At 44.5% G+C, this 15450-nt stretch overlaps 1 protein-coding gene across 15 annotated transcripts in view; it reads left to right on the top strand.

Moving 5' to 3' along the window:
- The first annotated feature begins 83 nt into the window (after positions 1–83).
- BIVM (basic, immunoglobulin-like variable motif containing) overlaps positions 84–15450 on the top strand; it is a 49697-nt gene continuing 34330 nt past the window's right edge. For 2 of the 15 annotated variants that reach the window (XM_070048583.2, XM_051850457.3), the window contains exons 1-4: positions 92–431; positions 4012–4091; positions 5832–6429; positions 9149–9262. In XM_070048583.2, the coding sequence (XP_069904684.2) occupies positions 5952–6429; positions 9149–9262 (592 nt within the window). In that variant the 5' untranslated portion in view covers positions 92–431; positions 4012–4091; positions 5832–5951. Of the gene's footprint in view, positions 453–4011; positions 4092–5831; positions 6430–9148; positions 9263–15450 lie in introns of all 15 variants that reach the window. The other 13 variants (XM_051850460.3, XM_089303413.1, XM_070048584.2 and 10 more) reach the window with 9 other exon arrangements.

Genomic DNA, 15450 nt, shown 5'->3' with positions numbered 1-15450 from the left:
GGTTGCAGCCAGGGCACCACGCGCGGCGATTGGCCCGCGCGTCGGGCCGGGCTGAGCGAGGCCTGCGCCGAGTGGGTGGCGCCGTGCGTCCGCGCCGCGCCTGCGCTCCCTGGGATGTGTAGTTTTCCGTGGGTTGACTTTTCGGCCCCCGCGTGCGGGGAACAGAGAGGCATCCAGCCGATGCTCCGTGGAGGGGCGCGCGGCCCTGCAGGCTCCGCTGCGCTGCGGGGTCTTTTTAGTCGCCGCGTCCTCCGCACGCGCCGAGGGCAGGTATAAAACGCGAGCCGAGGCAGGTGTCGCCCATGCTGCCCGACCACCCGTCGCCGGGCACCGCAGACCAAGGCGCGGACCCCGCGCGCTCCCATGGGACCAGCGACGCCAGCCCCAGGGCAGCCGGAGGCGCGGGCGACGCGCTGGAAGCCGTGAGCCAGGTCCGGAGCCGCAGGCCCGAGGTACCCGGGGCGGGCGCACGGGCCGGGCCCGCTGCCCTTGGTGCTTTGGACGCAGCTGCCGCCTCTCTGAGGCCTGTCTGCGTCCTAGTGGAAGCCACTGCCTCGGTGCCCATCTTCCTGGGGCGCAAGGCGGTAGAGGAGCACCAGGCGGAGAGGGGCGAGTGCCTTCGCGAACAAAGCTCGGCTTGGAAGTGCCCAGGGGACACCCACGGCCCCGTCTCCACGCCACGTGCGGCGGGGCCTGGGAGTCTAGCAGCATCGAGCGGTCTCCCCTGTGCGCCCGGGGCCACCGCTCCCCGTGCCCCACCGGCCGCGGGGAGCCTCCGGCGCTCCGCCTCGCGGCGACCCCAGTCTTCCGGCCGGGAGCCGGGGAGGAGAGCCCAGGGGCGCCTGCGACCCTCGGCCCGCGCGGGGCACTGGGGACGCCTGGCCCTGGCGAGGTCCGCGGGGCGCTCAGGCGGGGAGGCCCACGGCCTTGGGGGCGCAACCGGGCGCCGCCCCCGCACACACGCACTCTGCACGGCCGGCAGCGGCCTGCGCGACTGTCGCCCCCGCCTCCGCCTCCGCCTCTGCGACCACCTAGCCTGGCCGCGGAGCGGGCGCTGGGACCTCGGCCGGCCTCCCCCGGAGCCTGGGCCGGAGGCGGGCGTCGCGTCCCGGTATCCTTTCCTAAGCCGGCGGCCTCTGCCCTGGAGAGAAGCAGGGCAGGGGGCCTGGCGGGCGTCGGGGAGGGAGGGAGGCCCGGCTGGACTCTGCTTTCGCCCCTAGGCCCGTAGTGTGCCCTTAGTAAGTCACAGAGCACAGGTCCCATTTGTCATCTGTGGAAGGCTTTGCTGGGGACTTCCAAAGATGTTTAGTTCTCCGAAGAACTCCATACTAAAGAATGCAGGCTTCCAGTAGAGATAATGTGCTAAGGACAGGATCTGAGCGGTGAATACTGGTTTTGCTTATTTTGCAGGACGGTTTGTTGCTGTGGCTTTCAAAAATCGCTGCTTCCGCGAGGCCTTTAAAAATTGCATTTTCTCAAAATTGGCTTTGCCGATAATTGATACTTTTGTTCCTTGCAATGTGGCTTTATGAATAAACCATTCGGTTAGGCTGGCACTTGTTCTTATGAGTGACTCTGTACAGCAGTGCCTCACTTACATGGATAAGGGGGCTCTCAGTCGATCAGAATGAGGGTTTACCGTAATGCTTGGCGCCATGTAATCGCTATAAAAGTGTTTGTTGACTGAGGCGCTCACAAATGGGGATTCTGTAGTCAGCAGGGCTGATGTGGATCACAGACGTGGAAGTTACACCCTGGTGAGACCTGTGCAAGAAAGATACCAAGTGCGTACAGGGTACCTGGCCTAGTTTGGAGGGTGAAATGAGCTTCCTCTAGAAAGTGCTAGTTGAGCAGACATTGGAAAGATGAATGGGAATTAACTAAGCGGAGCAGGGTGGGTGGGAGGCACTGCATGCAGAGAACCAACAAGTCGTCAGCGTGGAAGGAGGAAGAGGGAGTGGGAAGAGGCGGCTGAGCCCCGGGCCTTTTGTTCCAAGAGCAGACGCTTTCAGGCCTGGAGGTGCTGTGCTCATATGTATGTAGTGAACTTTTTCTAGTACCCATGCACAGGTCAGATAGGAGATGTCAGCCTGTGGGCGTGGAACTGGGAACGGGTTCTAGAGACAAAAGGAAATCCAAGATGGGAAAAACCATGACGGCTGCAGACTGCAGAGTGGAGGGAGGAACCATAGTCTATCGTTAGTATTTCCTGAGGCTCTCATTACAACGTAATTGGCGTCGGTGATGGCTCTGTAATGACCTGTGCTCAGTTCACTTTAGGAAAACTGGGATCTGAGGAAGGCACGGCGGGCCCAGTGGTAGAAGCCCCCTAGGTGCACAGACTGCAGACATGAACCAGATGATACAAGGGACAATGGACACTAACATTATGGGGGTCATCATGGGTTTTGGATCCGTCATATTCTGGATAATGTTTTTACGCTTGATATTTTTTTCCCTGCAATGACTTGCTTATGTAATAAGATCTATAAATACTACACAAATTTTCAAAGAGAAATTTACATAAACTGAGTCAAAAGCATATTTTGATACTCCTGATTTTTAGTGTCAATCAAGATAAAATCTGTCCTTTTTTTGATCTTTGCTTTGTTTTGCTAAAATGGAGCAAAGAGGTCCTTTTTGTTGAGTGACCATATTTAAAAAGCAAACAGACCCAAAGCACAAACAAAACCAGTCACATATTTTTTCCATTAATGAAATGTGATATGAGGAGTATTCAAAAAGTTCAATATGTTCAGGAAATGCCTATGATGAAAAAACCATGCACAGATTGCAAAAGTTTTTTGCACCAAAATAACCTTGTCTTGCAGTTCTGTTTTTCCATGAACATTCTGAAGTGCCCTGGCATGGCCTTTCTATTCCAGGAAGCTCAGCCCTAATTTGTGTGCTCACAGTGATTTCTCTGTGATGGTTTTGATCGGAATATTCTGTCTTTATTCTAAATGGGCATATTTCATGAAGTCGCCTCATTGCTGCACAGAGAGCCAGTCCACAGGCAAAGCTCCATTCACCTTGAGGGAGGAAGCTAAGGCCAAGTGGAAGCCATGCTTCAGATTAGGACCATTTCCATCTCACCACCCCTCCTTCACCACCAGACCATGTCCAGTAATGCTCTACCGTACCGCACCTCCACACCACAAATACACACTGCCTCTGTCCAGCACGCTCGGTCTTAGAGAAAGGCCTGAGGTTCCCAGATACGAAGTACAAAATGCTGTGCTAGGATGTCTGCTGAGAGTCAGAGAAACAATCCTCAAAGAAAAGTGGAGTTTGATCTTGTCAGGCCCTGAGCTCCCCCTTGTATCTCCACCACTGTCACCATCACACCAGGATGTGAGGAAGGGGCACAAAGCACAGATGCCTCTGGTCTAGGGATCCACTGCTCCCACTCCCAAGTGTCTCTACCAGAAATACGGTGAATGTTTTCAAGCTGTAACCATCCTTGGGTGGTGATGCTTCTGCCAAACCCACCTTCTTGCAGCTATAAGCTTCATGAATCACTGAAAATCTACCTGGAGGTATGCACGGAGAGAGCTTTACTTCATGTAAGGAAACTGGAATCCTACCCAGCACCTGTGGAGTTCTGTTTCCTTCAGTTTCATGGAGGCCTTGCAGTGCCTTGACTAGTTCCTCCTCATGGATTAGGAGAATATAGGGGCTGTTAGTGAATCATCTTCCATTGTTCTTGTAGCCTTAGTCATAGGTTTTGTCATTCAGCATTTGTCAGGTAGATTTGATGTGATCATTTTCTATAACCTGTGAAAGTTATTTTCATTTCTTTTGTAAAGTAAGCATTAACTGTTAGAAGTCAAACTGATGACCCAGCATGGCCTGAGAAACCAGCAGGCTGTGTCCAGGCACCTATGTGGGGCTGTCTCCTGTGTTACCAGGATGGTTTGATTCATTAAAGCCTTTATTGGTTTAAATAAATCTTCAGCTTCTTTAAGTGTCCTTGGCTGTATTTAAACTTTTCTGTGCTTTCTTTTGCAGAGGAATCTGTTTCGACTTGAATTTTCCTGAGACTGATCAGAAGTTAGTGACTCCTGCTTTGGATCTATGTTTTTGTTCAGGTGAAGGCTCCTTTAAAAATAAAATGAAAATTCTGTTTTTTTGTTGTTATTGATTTAAATCTGACCACTATTCATCATGTAACTTTTGTTCCTATATGTAAAGACATTATCTTGCTAATACGTTATTTTTATATAGCTTTACTGAGGCATAATTCATGTACCATAAAATTCATCCATTAAAGTATATAATTCAATGATTTTTATTAGTTCACAAAATTATAAATTTATCACCAATTATAGCATATTATATTATCATAACCGCAAAAATAAACTCCATCATTCCCAAGCTTCAATCCCTAGACATCTAGTAATCTGCCGTTTGTCTCTATAGATTTGCCCATTCTGAAATTTTATATAAATGAAATCAAATGCTGTCTGGTCCTTTTGTGACTGGCTTCTTTTACTTAGCTTTACTTCTTTTTTTTTTTTTACTACTTTTTTTTTTTTTACTTCTTTTACTTTACAAAGATCCATCCATATTCAGTACTTCACATCTTTATATTGCCAAGTAATATTTCCATTGTATGGTTACAACACACTTATTCATCCATTCTTCAATTGATGGCCATTTGGGTTGTTTTCACTTTGTGACTGCCATAAATAAAGGTGCTGTTAATATTGGTGTGGACATATGTTTTCGTTTTTCTTTCGTGTAGACCTAGCAGTGAAATTGCTGGACCATATGGTGACTTTGTGTGTGATTGATGGAGGACTCTTTACCAAAGTGAATGGATCTGTTACATTTCTTTTTTTTTTTTTTTCCAAAGGATCCATCTTACAGCGTTTCTGTAATTTTAGGAGCCAGAAGACAACTGTGGCATTAGTTTCCCCTCACTCTTTGCTCTTTTATTCTTTAAAAATTTTTTTTAAAAGATCTTATTTATTTATTTGAGTTACAGACAGTGAGAGGGAGAGACGGAAAGAAAGATCTTCCATCCGCTGGTTTACTTTTTTTTTTAGATTTATTTTATTTTTTTGAAAGAGTTACACAGAGAGAGAAGGAGAGGCAGAGAGAAAGAGGGAGAGGGAGAGAAAGAGAGAGATCTTCCATCTGCTGGTTCACTGCCCAAATGGCCGCAACAGCTGGAACTGGACCCATCCAAAGCCAAGAACCAGGAACTTCTTCTGGGTCTCCCAAACGGGTTCAGGGACCCAAGGACCTGGGCCATCCTCCACTGCCTTCCCGGGTCATAGCAGAGAGCTGAATCAAAAGTAGAGCAGCTGGGACTTGAACCATATGGGATTTTGGCACTGCAGGCAGTGGCTTGACCCACTACACCACAGTGCCAGCCCCTGGATCTGTTACAGTTACTAGCAGTGCTTCAGTGCTGATTTCTCTGCATCCCGGTCAACACTTGCCACTCTTGTTCAGTTATAGTTGTCCTAGTGGGTGTGAGGTTTTATCTCACTGTGATTTTGATGTGCATTTCCGTGGTGGCCAGTATGTTGAGCATCTTTTCATGTGCTTTTTGGTGTTTCTGTATTGTCCTTGGGGAGGTAACTGTTAGCATAGTTTACCTGTTTTATAATTGGGCTATTTGTCTTTTTTGTTATTTGAGTGCATTGTTTACAAATTTTAAAATAATGAGATAGATGGCACATGGACTGTGACTGTAAGCATCTAGTAGTGTAAAGTCAGTATTCGATGAATGAAGGCAAATGGAGGATACTTGCTACATGTTTAGAGTTGTTTGTAGTGTCTAGTGGATTGTTGATCAAGCTTTCTCTTCCTTTTCTTAGGAGCTCGATTTTGCAGCTCTCAGGTTTTACTAGAATGCTGTAAACAACGCCTTCTGCTTCTTGACAGTTTCGTCAGAGTTGCAACTTCTTCCCAGTAACAGAAACTTACAGTTGCATTCAATGCCTAACGTTGTAGAAACAGAAAGGTCAAATGATCCTGGAAATGGTGAGCACAGATCTGAGAGGAAGTCTCCTGAAGAGAATCTACAAGGTGCTGTAAAATCTTTCTGCACAAGTGCCTCAGGGGCACCCTTGGGTCCCAAAGGAGATGGTCACTATCCATGGAGTTGTCCAGTGACTCACACACGGGAAAAAATTTATGCCATCTGTTCAGATTATGCCTTTCTCAACCAGGCAACCTCAATCTATAAAACTCCAAATTCAACCCGCTCATCTTGCCTTCCTGACAGTACCTCTTTATCTGCTGGAAATAATTCATCAAGATACATTGGCATCCCAACTAGCACTTCGGAAATAATCTATAATGAAGAAAACAGCCTGGAAAACTTATCCAATAGCTTGGGCAAGCTGCCTCTTGCGTGGGAAATTGATAAATCTGAGTTTGATGGAGTGACCACAAATTTGAAACACAAATCGGGTAAGAAAGGAGCCATGACATTTGTGTGTAAAAAAGAGAACAAATACTTTCCTTGTTTATCCTAACATTAAACATGTTTTCCTTTCATGATACTGAACAAGGACCAAAGCTATCACTTTGTCTGTCATTGTAGTTTAAAAAAAAAAAAAAGCAAACTAAGCAAAGCAAAAACCACAACCGTGGACACAGGGTATTTCATTAATGTGTTAGCACTGGAAGTGACAAGCTTAGAATGTTGTAAAATACAGGTATGGTAGACAAGTACATGGTAGCTTAGAAAAGATTGATGGGTTGACTGAAATAGCATACTACTACTTCATATGAATAAATTCATACTTCCTGTCTAAGCATCGAGTTTCTTTCTATATAACATTGTGGCTTTTATTATTCAAAATTTTTTGAGCACCTAGCAAGACCTACATGTGCCACTCAGTAGGTTGTGCACTGCACAGTGGAAGAGAGTGCCATTCACTTAGGGTGCAATGTACAACCTCCACAGTTGTGACGGGATGGTGCTGTGGAAGTTGCAAATGTTTTTCATGTGTCTCTCTCTTTTTAGTTATTTGAAAATCAGGGGGCTAGCACTAACGCCTGGTAGGCTAAGCCTCTACCTACGGTGCCGGCATCCGATATTGGTGTCATTTGTGTCCCAACTGCTCCTCTTCCAATCCAGCTCTCTGCTTATGGCCTAGGAGAGCAGACGAAGATGGCTCAAGTGCCTGGGCCCATGCACCCATGTGGTAGACCTGGAAAAAGCTCCTGGCTCCTGGCTTCAGATCAGCTCCTCTCTGGCCGTTGTGGCCATGTGGGGAGTGAACCAGCAGTTGGAAGGCCTTTCTCTGTGTCTCTCCCTCTCTCTGTCTGTAACTCTACCTCTCAAATAAGTTAAAAAAAAAAAGAAGAAGAAAAGAAAATCAGAGTTACAGAGAGTGGGAGAGACAGAGATATTCCATCTGCTGGTTCACTCCACAAATGGCCACAATATCCAGGGTTGAGCCAGGCTGAAGCCAGGAGCCAGGGGCTTAATCAAGTACTCCCATGTGGGTAACAGGGACTCAAACACTTGGGCCATCTTCTGCTTTTCCCAAGCCATTAGCATGAGCTGGATCAGAAGTGGAGCAGCTGGGGCACAAACTGGCATCCATGTGGAATGCTGGCGATGCGGGTGGCAGCTTTATTCACTACGCCACATCACTGCTCCCTTCCTGTCTCTTTTTAAGTCACAGTAATACATGTGAATTTTATGTGGTATGCACTTGTATCCCCATTTTATATGTGAAGAAATTGAGCTGTAGGATAAATCTCTAACCCAAAATTGCATAGCTGGTGAGGGGTAAAATAGGATTTGTATTTTAGTTCTAGATTTCTCTGATGATTTTATAAAATCTTCATACTTTTGCATGTTCATTTTCAAATAACTTGTTTCACAGAAAATTACGTAAATTTGTAATTCTTGAGAGCGTGAGATAGGTTTCATCTTACGTCTATATGAGTCTGTAATTATTTTTGTAATGTCTCTCTCGGGTTTTTGCAGTTAGCACCTTGCAAGTCTCCTTGTGTTGGGAAGTTTTCTTGTTTATTGGAAGCTTTCAGAGGGATATTCTCGAGCTACAATTATGGAGTTAGCTTGTTTCCCATTAATTCATGACAAGTTTTAGGATGTCCATTTGTCAAATTTGTGGGCATAAAGTTGTTTTTAATCTACTTTCTAATTATCTAATGTATTATTTATAACTTCTTTTTCATTCTTAATACTGATAACATGTTCTTTTTTTTCTTGATCAGTCCAAGTAGGTGATTATCAGGTTTGTTCATCTATGTTTTAAAAAGATTTTATTTATTTGTTTGAAAGTCAGAGTTAGAGAGAGGGAGAGACATACAGAGAGATCTTCCATCCTCTGTTTCACTCCCCAGATGGCTGCTATGGCCAGGACTGGGCCAGGCCAAAGCTAGGAGCCAGGAGCTTCTTCCAGGTCTCCCATGTGGGTGGCAGGGACCCAAGTACTCGAGCCATCTTCCGCTGCTTTCCCAGGCCATTAGCAGAGAGCTGGATTGGAAATGGAGCAGCCGGGACACAAACCAGTGCCTAAATGGGATGCCAACATTGCAAGCAGTGACTTTACCTGCTATGGTACAATACCAGCCCCTGTTCATCTTTTCAAATAACCACCCTTCAATTTTCTTTATTTTCTCAACTGTTTGCTTTCTATTTCATTGATTTCTGCTGTTAATTTCTTCTTTCTATTTACTTTGCATTTAATTTGTTCTTCACTTTCTGACCTCTTAAATGGAAAGTTAGATCAGATTTGAGACTTTTCTTTCAGTATAGTGCTCTAAACTGCTGTTAACATTCTCCTTAAGTGGCAGCCCACAATTTTTGATAATTATATTCTTATTTAATTGGAATTACTTTCTAGTTTATTTTGATACAGACATATTTAGGCACATGCTGTTTAGTTTCCAGATATTTGGGGTTTCTAATTTAATTTCATTGTAGATAGAGAGAATATGATCTCAGTCTTTCTATATTTACTGAGACTTGGTTTATGACCCAGTTTATGGTCTCTCTTGTTGAATGTACCATGTATGATTGAAAAAATGTCCAGGTGGGCAGTTAACCTTGTGGTTAAAACTCTGGTTAAGCTACCTGTATCTCATATTGGAGTACCTGAGTTCATACTCTGCTCTGGCTCCTGACTCCAGCCTCTTGCTACTGCAGATCTGGAAGGCAGTGGTGATGGCTCAATTAGTTGGGTTCCTGCCACCTACCCACATGGGAGACCTGGATTTGATTCTCTGCTTCCAGTTCTGGGCTGTCCCAGTCTTAGCCATCGTGAGTATAACTAACCGATCAACGCTCTGTCTCTCTGCCTCCTTGCCTCTAAAAAATAATTTCAACAATTAAAATAATTCATTCTGTCTTCATTGGTTGTAGTATTCTGTAAATTAGGTCCAAGTATTTGAAAGTGTTACTTGCTTTTTCTATGTTTCTTCTTAATTTGTATCTTGTTCTGTTGGTTGTTGAAAGGGGTGTTAAAAATCTCCGATTCTGATGGTGGAATTGTCTTTTCTCTATTTCATTTCCTTCTTTAACACAATTTTTTATTGTGATAAAATGTGGAAAACATGAAATTTACCATCATGACCATTTTTGAGTGTACATTGTTGCATAATGGTCACCACCATCCATTTCCAGTTCTCTACGATCTTGCAAAACTGGTAGGATGCCTGATAAATAATACCTCCCCATTCCCTCTCCCCTTAGCCCTTGATAGCCCCATTTTTTTTAAAGATCTATTCATTTATTTTGAAAATCAGAGTTAGAGAGAGAGAGAGTGAGTGAGCTTCCGTCTGCTGGTTCACTCCCCAAATGGCTGTAATAGCCAGGGCTGGGCCAAGCTGAAGCCAAGAGTCAGGAGCTTCATCCGGGTCTTCCATGTGGGTGCAGGGGCCCAAGCATTTGGGCCATCTTCTGATGCTTTCCCAGATGCATTAGCAGGGAACTGGATTGGAAGTGGAGCAGGTGGGACTCTAAGCAGTGCCCATATGGGATGCCTGTGGTGTCACAGGCATTGGCTCAATATGCTTAACCCATTAATGCCACAATGCTGGACCCCATAGCCTGCATGTTACTCTGTTTCTGTATGAGTTTGTCTACTTCAGGGGCTTCATTTAAGGGGAAGCATACAGAATTTGTCTTTTTCACTGACTTATTTATAGCCACCTCTTCTCTCTTATGTTCACTATTTAGTTGGACTATCTTTTTACATCCTTCACTTTCAACCAATTTGCATCTGTAGATAGAAAGCAAATGTCTTATAGATTGCATATAACTTGGCCAATTTTCTTTGATGAGTTTAATCCATTTATATATATTTAAAAAAATTTTTAAAAATTTTTTTGAAAGGTAGAGTTACCAACAGTGAGAGATTAAGACAGAGAGAAAGGTCTTTCTTCTGTTTGTTCACCCCCCAAATGGTTGCTATGGCTGGCGTGCTGTGCCAATCCGAAGCCAGGAGCCAGGAGCCAGGTGCTTCCTCCTGGTTTCCCATGCAGGTGCAGGGGCCCAAGCACTTGGGCCATCCTCCACTGCCCTTCTGGGCCACAGCAGAGAGCTGGACTGGAAGAGGAGCAAGGGGCGCCCATATCGGATGCTGGTGCCACCGCAGGCGCCGGCCTGTTAATCCATTTATATTTAAAATTACTGATAAGGAGGGATTCTGTCACTTTGTTATTTGCTTTGAGTATGCCTTAAATCTTTTTTGCCCCTTATTTCCTGTATTACTCTCTTCTTTTGTATTTAGTTGTTTTTACATTGAAATGTTTTAATTTCCTCCTACTTATAAGTGAATTTAAAAGATTTATTTATCTATTTGAAAGAGTTCCAGGGTTGGGGGGGGGAGGGCGGGAAGGAAGAGACAAAGAGAGAATCTTCCACGCACTGGTTCACTCCCCAAATGGCTGCAACAGTCAGGGCTGGGTAATGCTGAAGCCAGGAGCCAGGAGCCAGGAGCCAGGAGCCAGGAACTTCTTCTAGGTCTTCCACGCAGGTGGCAGAGGCCCAGATACTTGGGCCATCTGCTGCTGCTTTTCCCAGGTCATTAGCGGGGAGCTGGATCAGAAGTAGAGCATTGGGACACAAATTGGTACCCATATGCAATGCCGTGTCACAGGCATTGGCTCAACATGCTATACCACAATGCCAGCCCTTATACCTATTTTCTTTGTACTTACCATGGAGATAATATACTAATGTTAAAACACTCTAATTTGAATTTCTACAAGTTTAATTTAAATAACATACAAGAATTGTTCCTATACAGCTTTATCCCTAATCTCTGAGTTACTGATGTTATAGAATTGTATCTTTATACATTGTGTGTCCAAAAACATATATAACTTTTATGAATTAATCTCTTAAATAATTTAGAAAATAAATTTGGAGTTAAAAACTAAAGTTGTAATTCCTAAACTAATAATAGTTTAAAAATTATTAATCTTTAAATCATATAAATTGCAAAAAGTTTAGTTGAAAACCGAAGGTAAAAAAATACTAGAGTTTTATAATTTTCTATGTATTTACTTTCAACACCTTCACTTCTTCATATGTCATTGAGTTACTCTCTAGTGTGATTTCATTTCAGCATGCAGGACTCCTTTATTACTTCTCAAGGGAAAGTCTATTGATAAAGAACTCCCTCAGCTTTTGTTTGTCAGGGTGTGTCTTCACTTCTCCTTCACCTTTAAAGGACAGATTTGCAGAAAATATGATACTTATTGACCTTTTGAAGGGTTAAAAAGTTAAAAGCCGCTCCCCCTCCCCTCCTCTGGTGAACTTTCCTGACCTCGTTAGACTTGCTCTGCATAGCCATTCTCTATAAAGTTAGTTAGTAAATTACCCCAATGTAAGGTTAGTTTCACCTAAGTAAGATAGAAGAAGTCACTGTATATCTCTTTGCCTCCTGGAACTCTGACCCCACCATGTGTCCCTTATCGCCATTCGGCTGCATTCCTAGGTATCATCAAGGCAGTTCCTGCAGCCTTGTTGTGTGGCCCTCCCTTTTGGCAATAGGAGGCTTTTTGATATTCCCTGTATAGGCCATATGGTTCTCTGAGGTCTAATCAGGCCCTTACTCGATATCCTGTATTCCCTGTATTCATAAATCAACTGGTTGTAAAATCACTTAACTTGTATCAATTGTTTACTCTATACCACTGTCTGATCTATGCAATGATTGATTTTCTTTGTTTACACGTGTATAAAAACCCCAACCCAAGACTATTTGAGGCCGCTCGCCTGTACTGGGATGGGGGCCCCGATATGTCGGATCATCAATAAACCTTACCCTTTGTTAATTGCATGAGAGAAGGTCTCTTGGAGCGTTTTTGGGGTGGCAGGAGCAATCCAACTCTAACGATTTCTTTTCTTTTATCACTTTGTTTATATAAGCCTTCTATTTCTGTTTGTTCACCCCCCATATGGCTGTCACGGCCGGCACGCTGCGCCAATCCAAAGCCAGAAGCCAGGTGCTTCCTCTTGGTTTCCCATGCAGGTGCAGGGCCCAAGCGCTTGGGCCATCCTCCACTGCACTCCCGGGCCACAGCAGAGAGCTGGACTGGAAGAGGAGCAACCAGGACAGAACCAGTGCCCCAACCGGGACTAGAATCTGGGGTGCCGGTGCTGCAGGTGGAAGATTAGCCTAGTGAGCCACGGCGCTGGCCTGGATTCCAAAGTTTCTAATGAGAATCTTCTGATATTCTTATTGAGGACTCCTTTTATGTGATGAGTCTCTTTTCTCTTTGTCTTTGTCTTTCTCCACTTTGATTATGTGCTTATTGTAGGTTTTTTGAATTCCCTACACTTGGAGTTCATCGAGTTTCTCAAGTGTTTACTCATGTCTTCCATCACAATTTGAGAATTTTTTAGCCTATCATTTTTTGATTACTTATAGCACATGGGTTGCTCTACTTGATGTGTCCCACTGGCTTTTTTTTCCCCCAAGATTTTATTTATTTATTTATTTGAGAGGCAGAGTTATAGAGAGAAGAAGAGATGAGATAAAGGTCTTTCGGACAGGCCGGCGCTGCAGCTCACCAGGCTAATCCTCTGCCTAGCGGCGCCGGCACACCTGGTTCTAGTGCCGGTGGGGGCGCCGGATTCTGTCCCGGTTGCCCCTCTTCCAGGCCAGCTCTCTGCTGTGGCCAGGGAGTGCAGTGGAGGATGGCCCAAGTACTTGGGCCCTGCACCCCATGGGAGACCAGGAGAAGCACCTGGCTCCTGCCTTCGGATCAGTGCGATGCGCTGGCCGCAGCGCACGGGCCACGGCAGCCATTGGAGGGTGAACCAACAGCAAAGGAAGACCTTTCTCTCTGTCTCTCTCTCTCACTGTCTACTCTGCCTGTCAAAAAAAAAAAAAAAAAAAAAAAGTCTTCCGATCTTCCATTTGCTGGTTCACTCTCCAAATGGCTGCAGTGGCTGGAGCTGTGCCGATCCAAAGCCAGGGCCAGCAGCTTCTTCTGAGTCTCCTACATGTGTGCAGGGGATCAGGCACTTGGGCCATCCTCCACTGCTTTCCCAGGCCATAAGCAGAGAGCCAGCAGCCAGAGTGGGAACCAGTGCCCCTGTGGGCTGTCAGCATTACAGGTGAAGGCTTTAGCGCACTAGGGCACAGCACTGTCCCCCCCCCCCAGCTGTTTTTTCTTTTCTTTGACAGCTTTTATTGTTTCTCAGACAGTAATTTCAATTCTCCTATATTCACATTCGCTAGTTCGTTCTGCTTGCTCAAATCTGCCTATGAATCCTTGTAGTGAATTTTTCATTTCAGTGATTATATTTTTCAGTTCAAGAATTTTTTTTGGGGGGGGGAATCTCTGTCCATTGACATTTCTGTTTTGTGCACATGCGTCTTTATTTCTTTGAGTATCTTTAAGACAGTGGTTTTAAGGGTGTTGTCCGGTTTTTCTCAGAGATGGTTTCTGTTTGTTTCCCTTTCAGTGGGCCACACTTTTCTCTCTCTGTTTGAATGCCTTGTGATTTTTTTTAAATTGAAACTGAACGTTGACTGTAATGTAATAATTTTGTGATTCTGGAAATCAGAGTCTTCTCTCCCCCGGGGTTTTTTGAGTTTTCTTTTCGTTTTCTGATTGCTGTAGGTGGTGTCTGCTGAGGATCAGCCTCAGATCTTTTTTAAAAAGCCCGGGCCATTTCCTGGGTATGCACAGTGACTTCTAAATTTCTGCATATGTGTGGTTGCTTATGGATGTTTTACACTTCAGGTATCTGGTTACAAAAGGAAAAAAAAGAGAAAAAAAATAGGAAAAAAAAACCCATCAAAGTGCTGGCCTGTTAGAGTCTCTGGAAGTTGCTAGAGGAGGCGGGGCTTGCACAGTGGTGTGCAGGGTACAGAATGGCTGCTCCTCCCTCAGTTTCTGGACCTTTAAGATCCAAAGCAGCAAACAGCAGTTAGAACATAGACCTTATTTTCTAGGACATGGTCTTTTTTGCCCAGCCTGGCTCTGGCAAGCTGCCTGCAAGCTGCAGCAGGAATGTGGGCACAGTTGCCTGTCCCTGGGCTAGGAGATGGGCAGTTTTTTTTTTTTTTTCCCCACTAAGAGCTAAAATTGACTAATACTAACCACAGTTTATTGATCAAAGCTTTAGCTGGAAATTGCAGTCCTTTGCAGACTCCTGCATTCCAAAGGCATTTAACTTTGTTGATTTAAAAAACAATGTAATTTGAAGATCTGTTATTAGGTGCATACAAGTGACAGTTACGCCTTTTTCATGAGTTCCCCCTTTTATTGTTGTGATTCATCATTCCTGGCAGTATTTCCTATTCTGAAAGCTGATTTTAATAAGATTGTTTCAGCTTTTTCTTGATTAGTATTATTTTTGGTATATTTTTTACATCCATTTATTTTAATTCTAGAATTTAAATTTCCAAAAATTATGTTTATTCTGTTTATTTGAAAGCAGGAAAGAGAGAGAGAGAGAGAGAGAGAGGTATTTTCCGCTTAATGGCTCTGTTCCCAAGTGCCCACAACAACAACTGGGGCGGGGCTGGGCCCAAGCAGGAAGCCAGACCTCCCCAGTGGGTGGTAGGGACTTAACCACTTGAGCCATCATCTGCTGTCTCTCAGGGTGCACATTAGCAGGAAGCTGGAATCAGGAACAGAGATGGGACTTGATCCCAGGCACTCTGATAAAGGATGTGGGCATCCCAAGTGGTGTCCTAATTGCTATGTCAACCCCTGCCCCTAAATTTTTAACAACTTCTGGTTTTCTTCTGATATTTGGTGTGGTTTCATTTTGTAATGAGCATTTTGTCTATCTAGATAGTTATAATACCTATTTTTTAAAGTCCTTGTTTGCAAATCTCAGAATCGGAGTCAACTCAGATGGACTTTATCTGTTTTCTTGAGAACTAGTCCTATATGTTTTTCAGTTTTCTCACATATTCTATAAATTTTGATTATATGCTAGATAGTGGATCTCTTTGTGCATTTTCTAAGCATATAATT

The sequence above is a fragment of the Oryctolagus cuniculus genome, chromosome 9 (genome assembly GCF_051225735.1).
Source record: "Oryctolagus cuniculus isolate XC-2025 breed Fujian yellow rabbit chromosome 9, ASM5122573v1, whole genome shotgun sequence".
NCBI classification, from domain to species: domain Eukaryota; kingdom Metazoa; phylum Chordata; class Mammalia; order Lagomorpha; family Leporidae; genus Oryctolagus; species Oryctolagus cuniculus.
The sequence above is the reverse complement of the archived record's forward strand: the minus strand, read 5'-3'. Positions and strand labels throughout refer to the sequence as shown.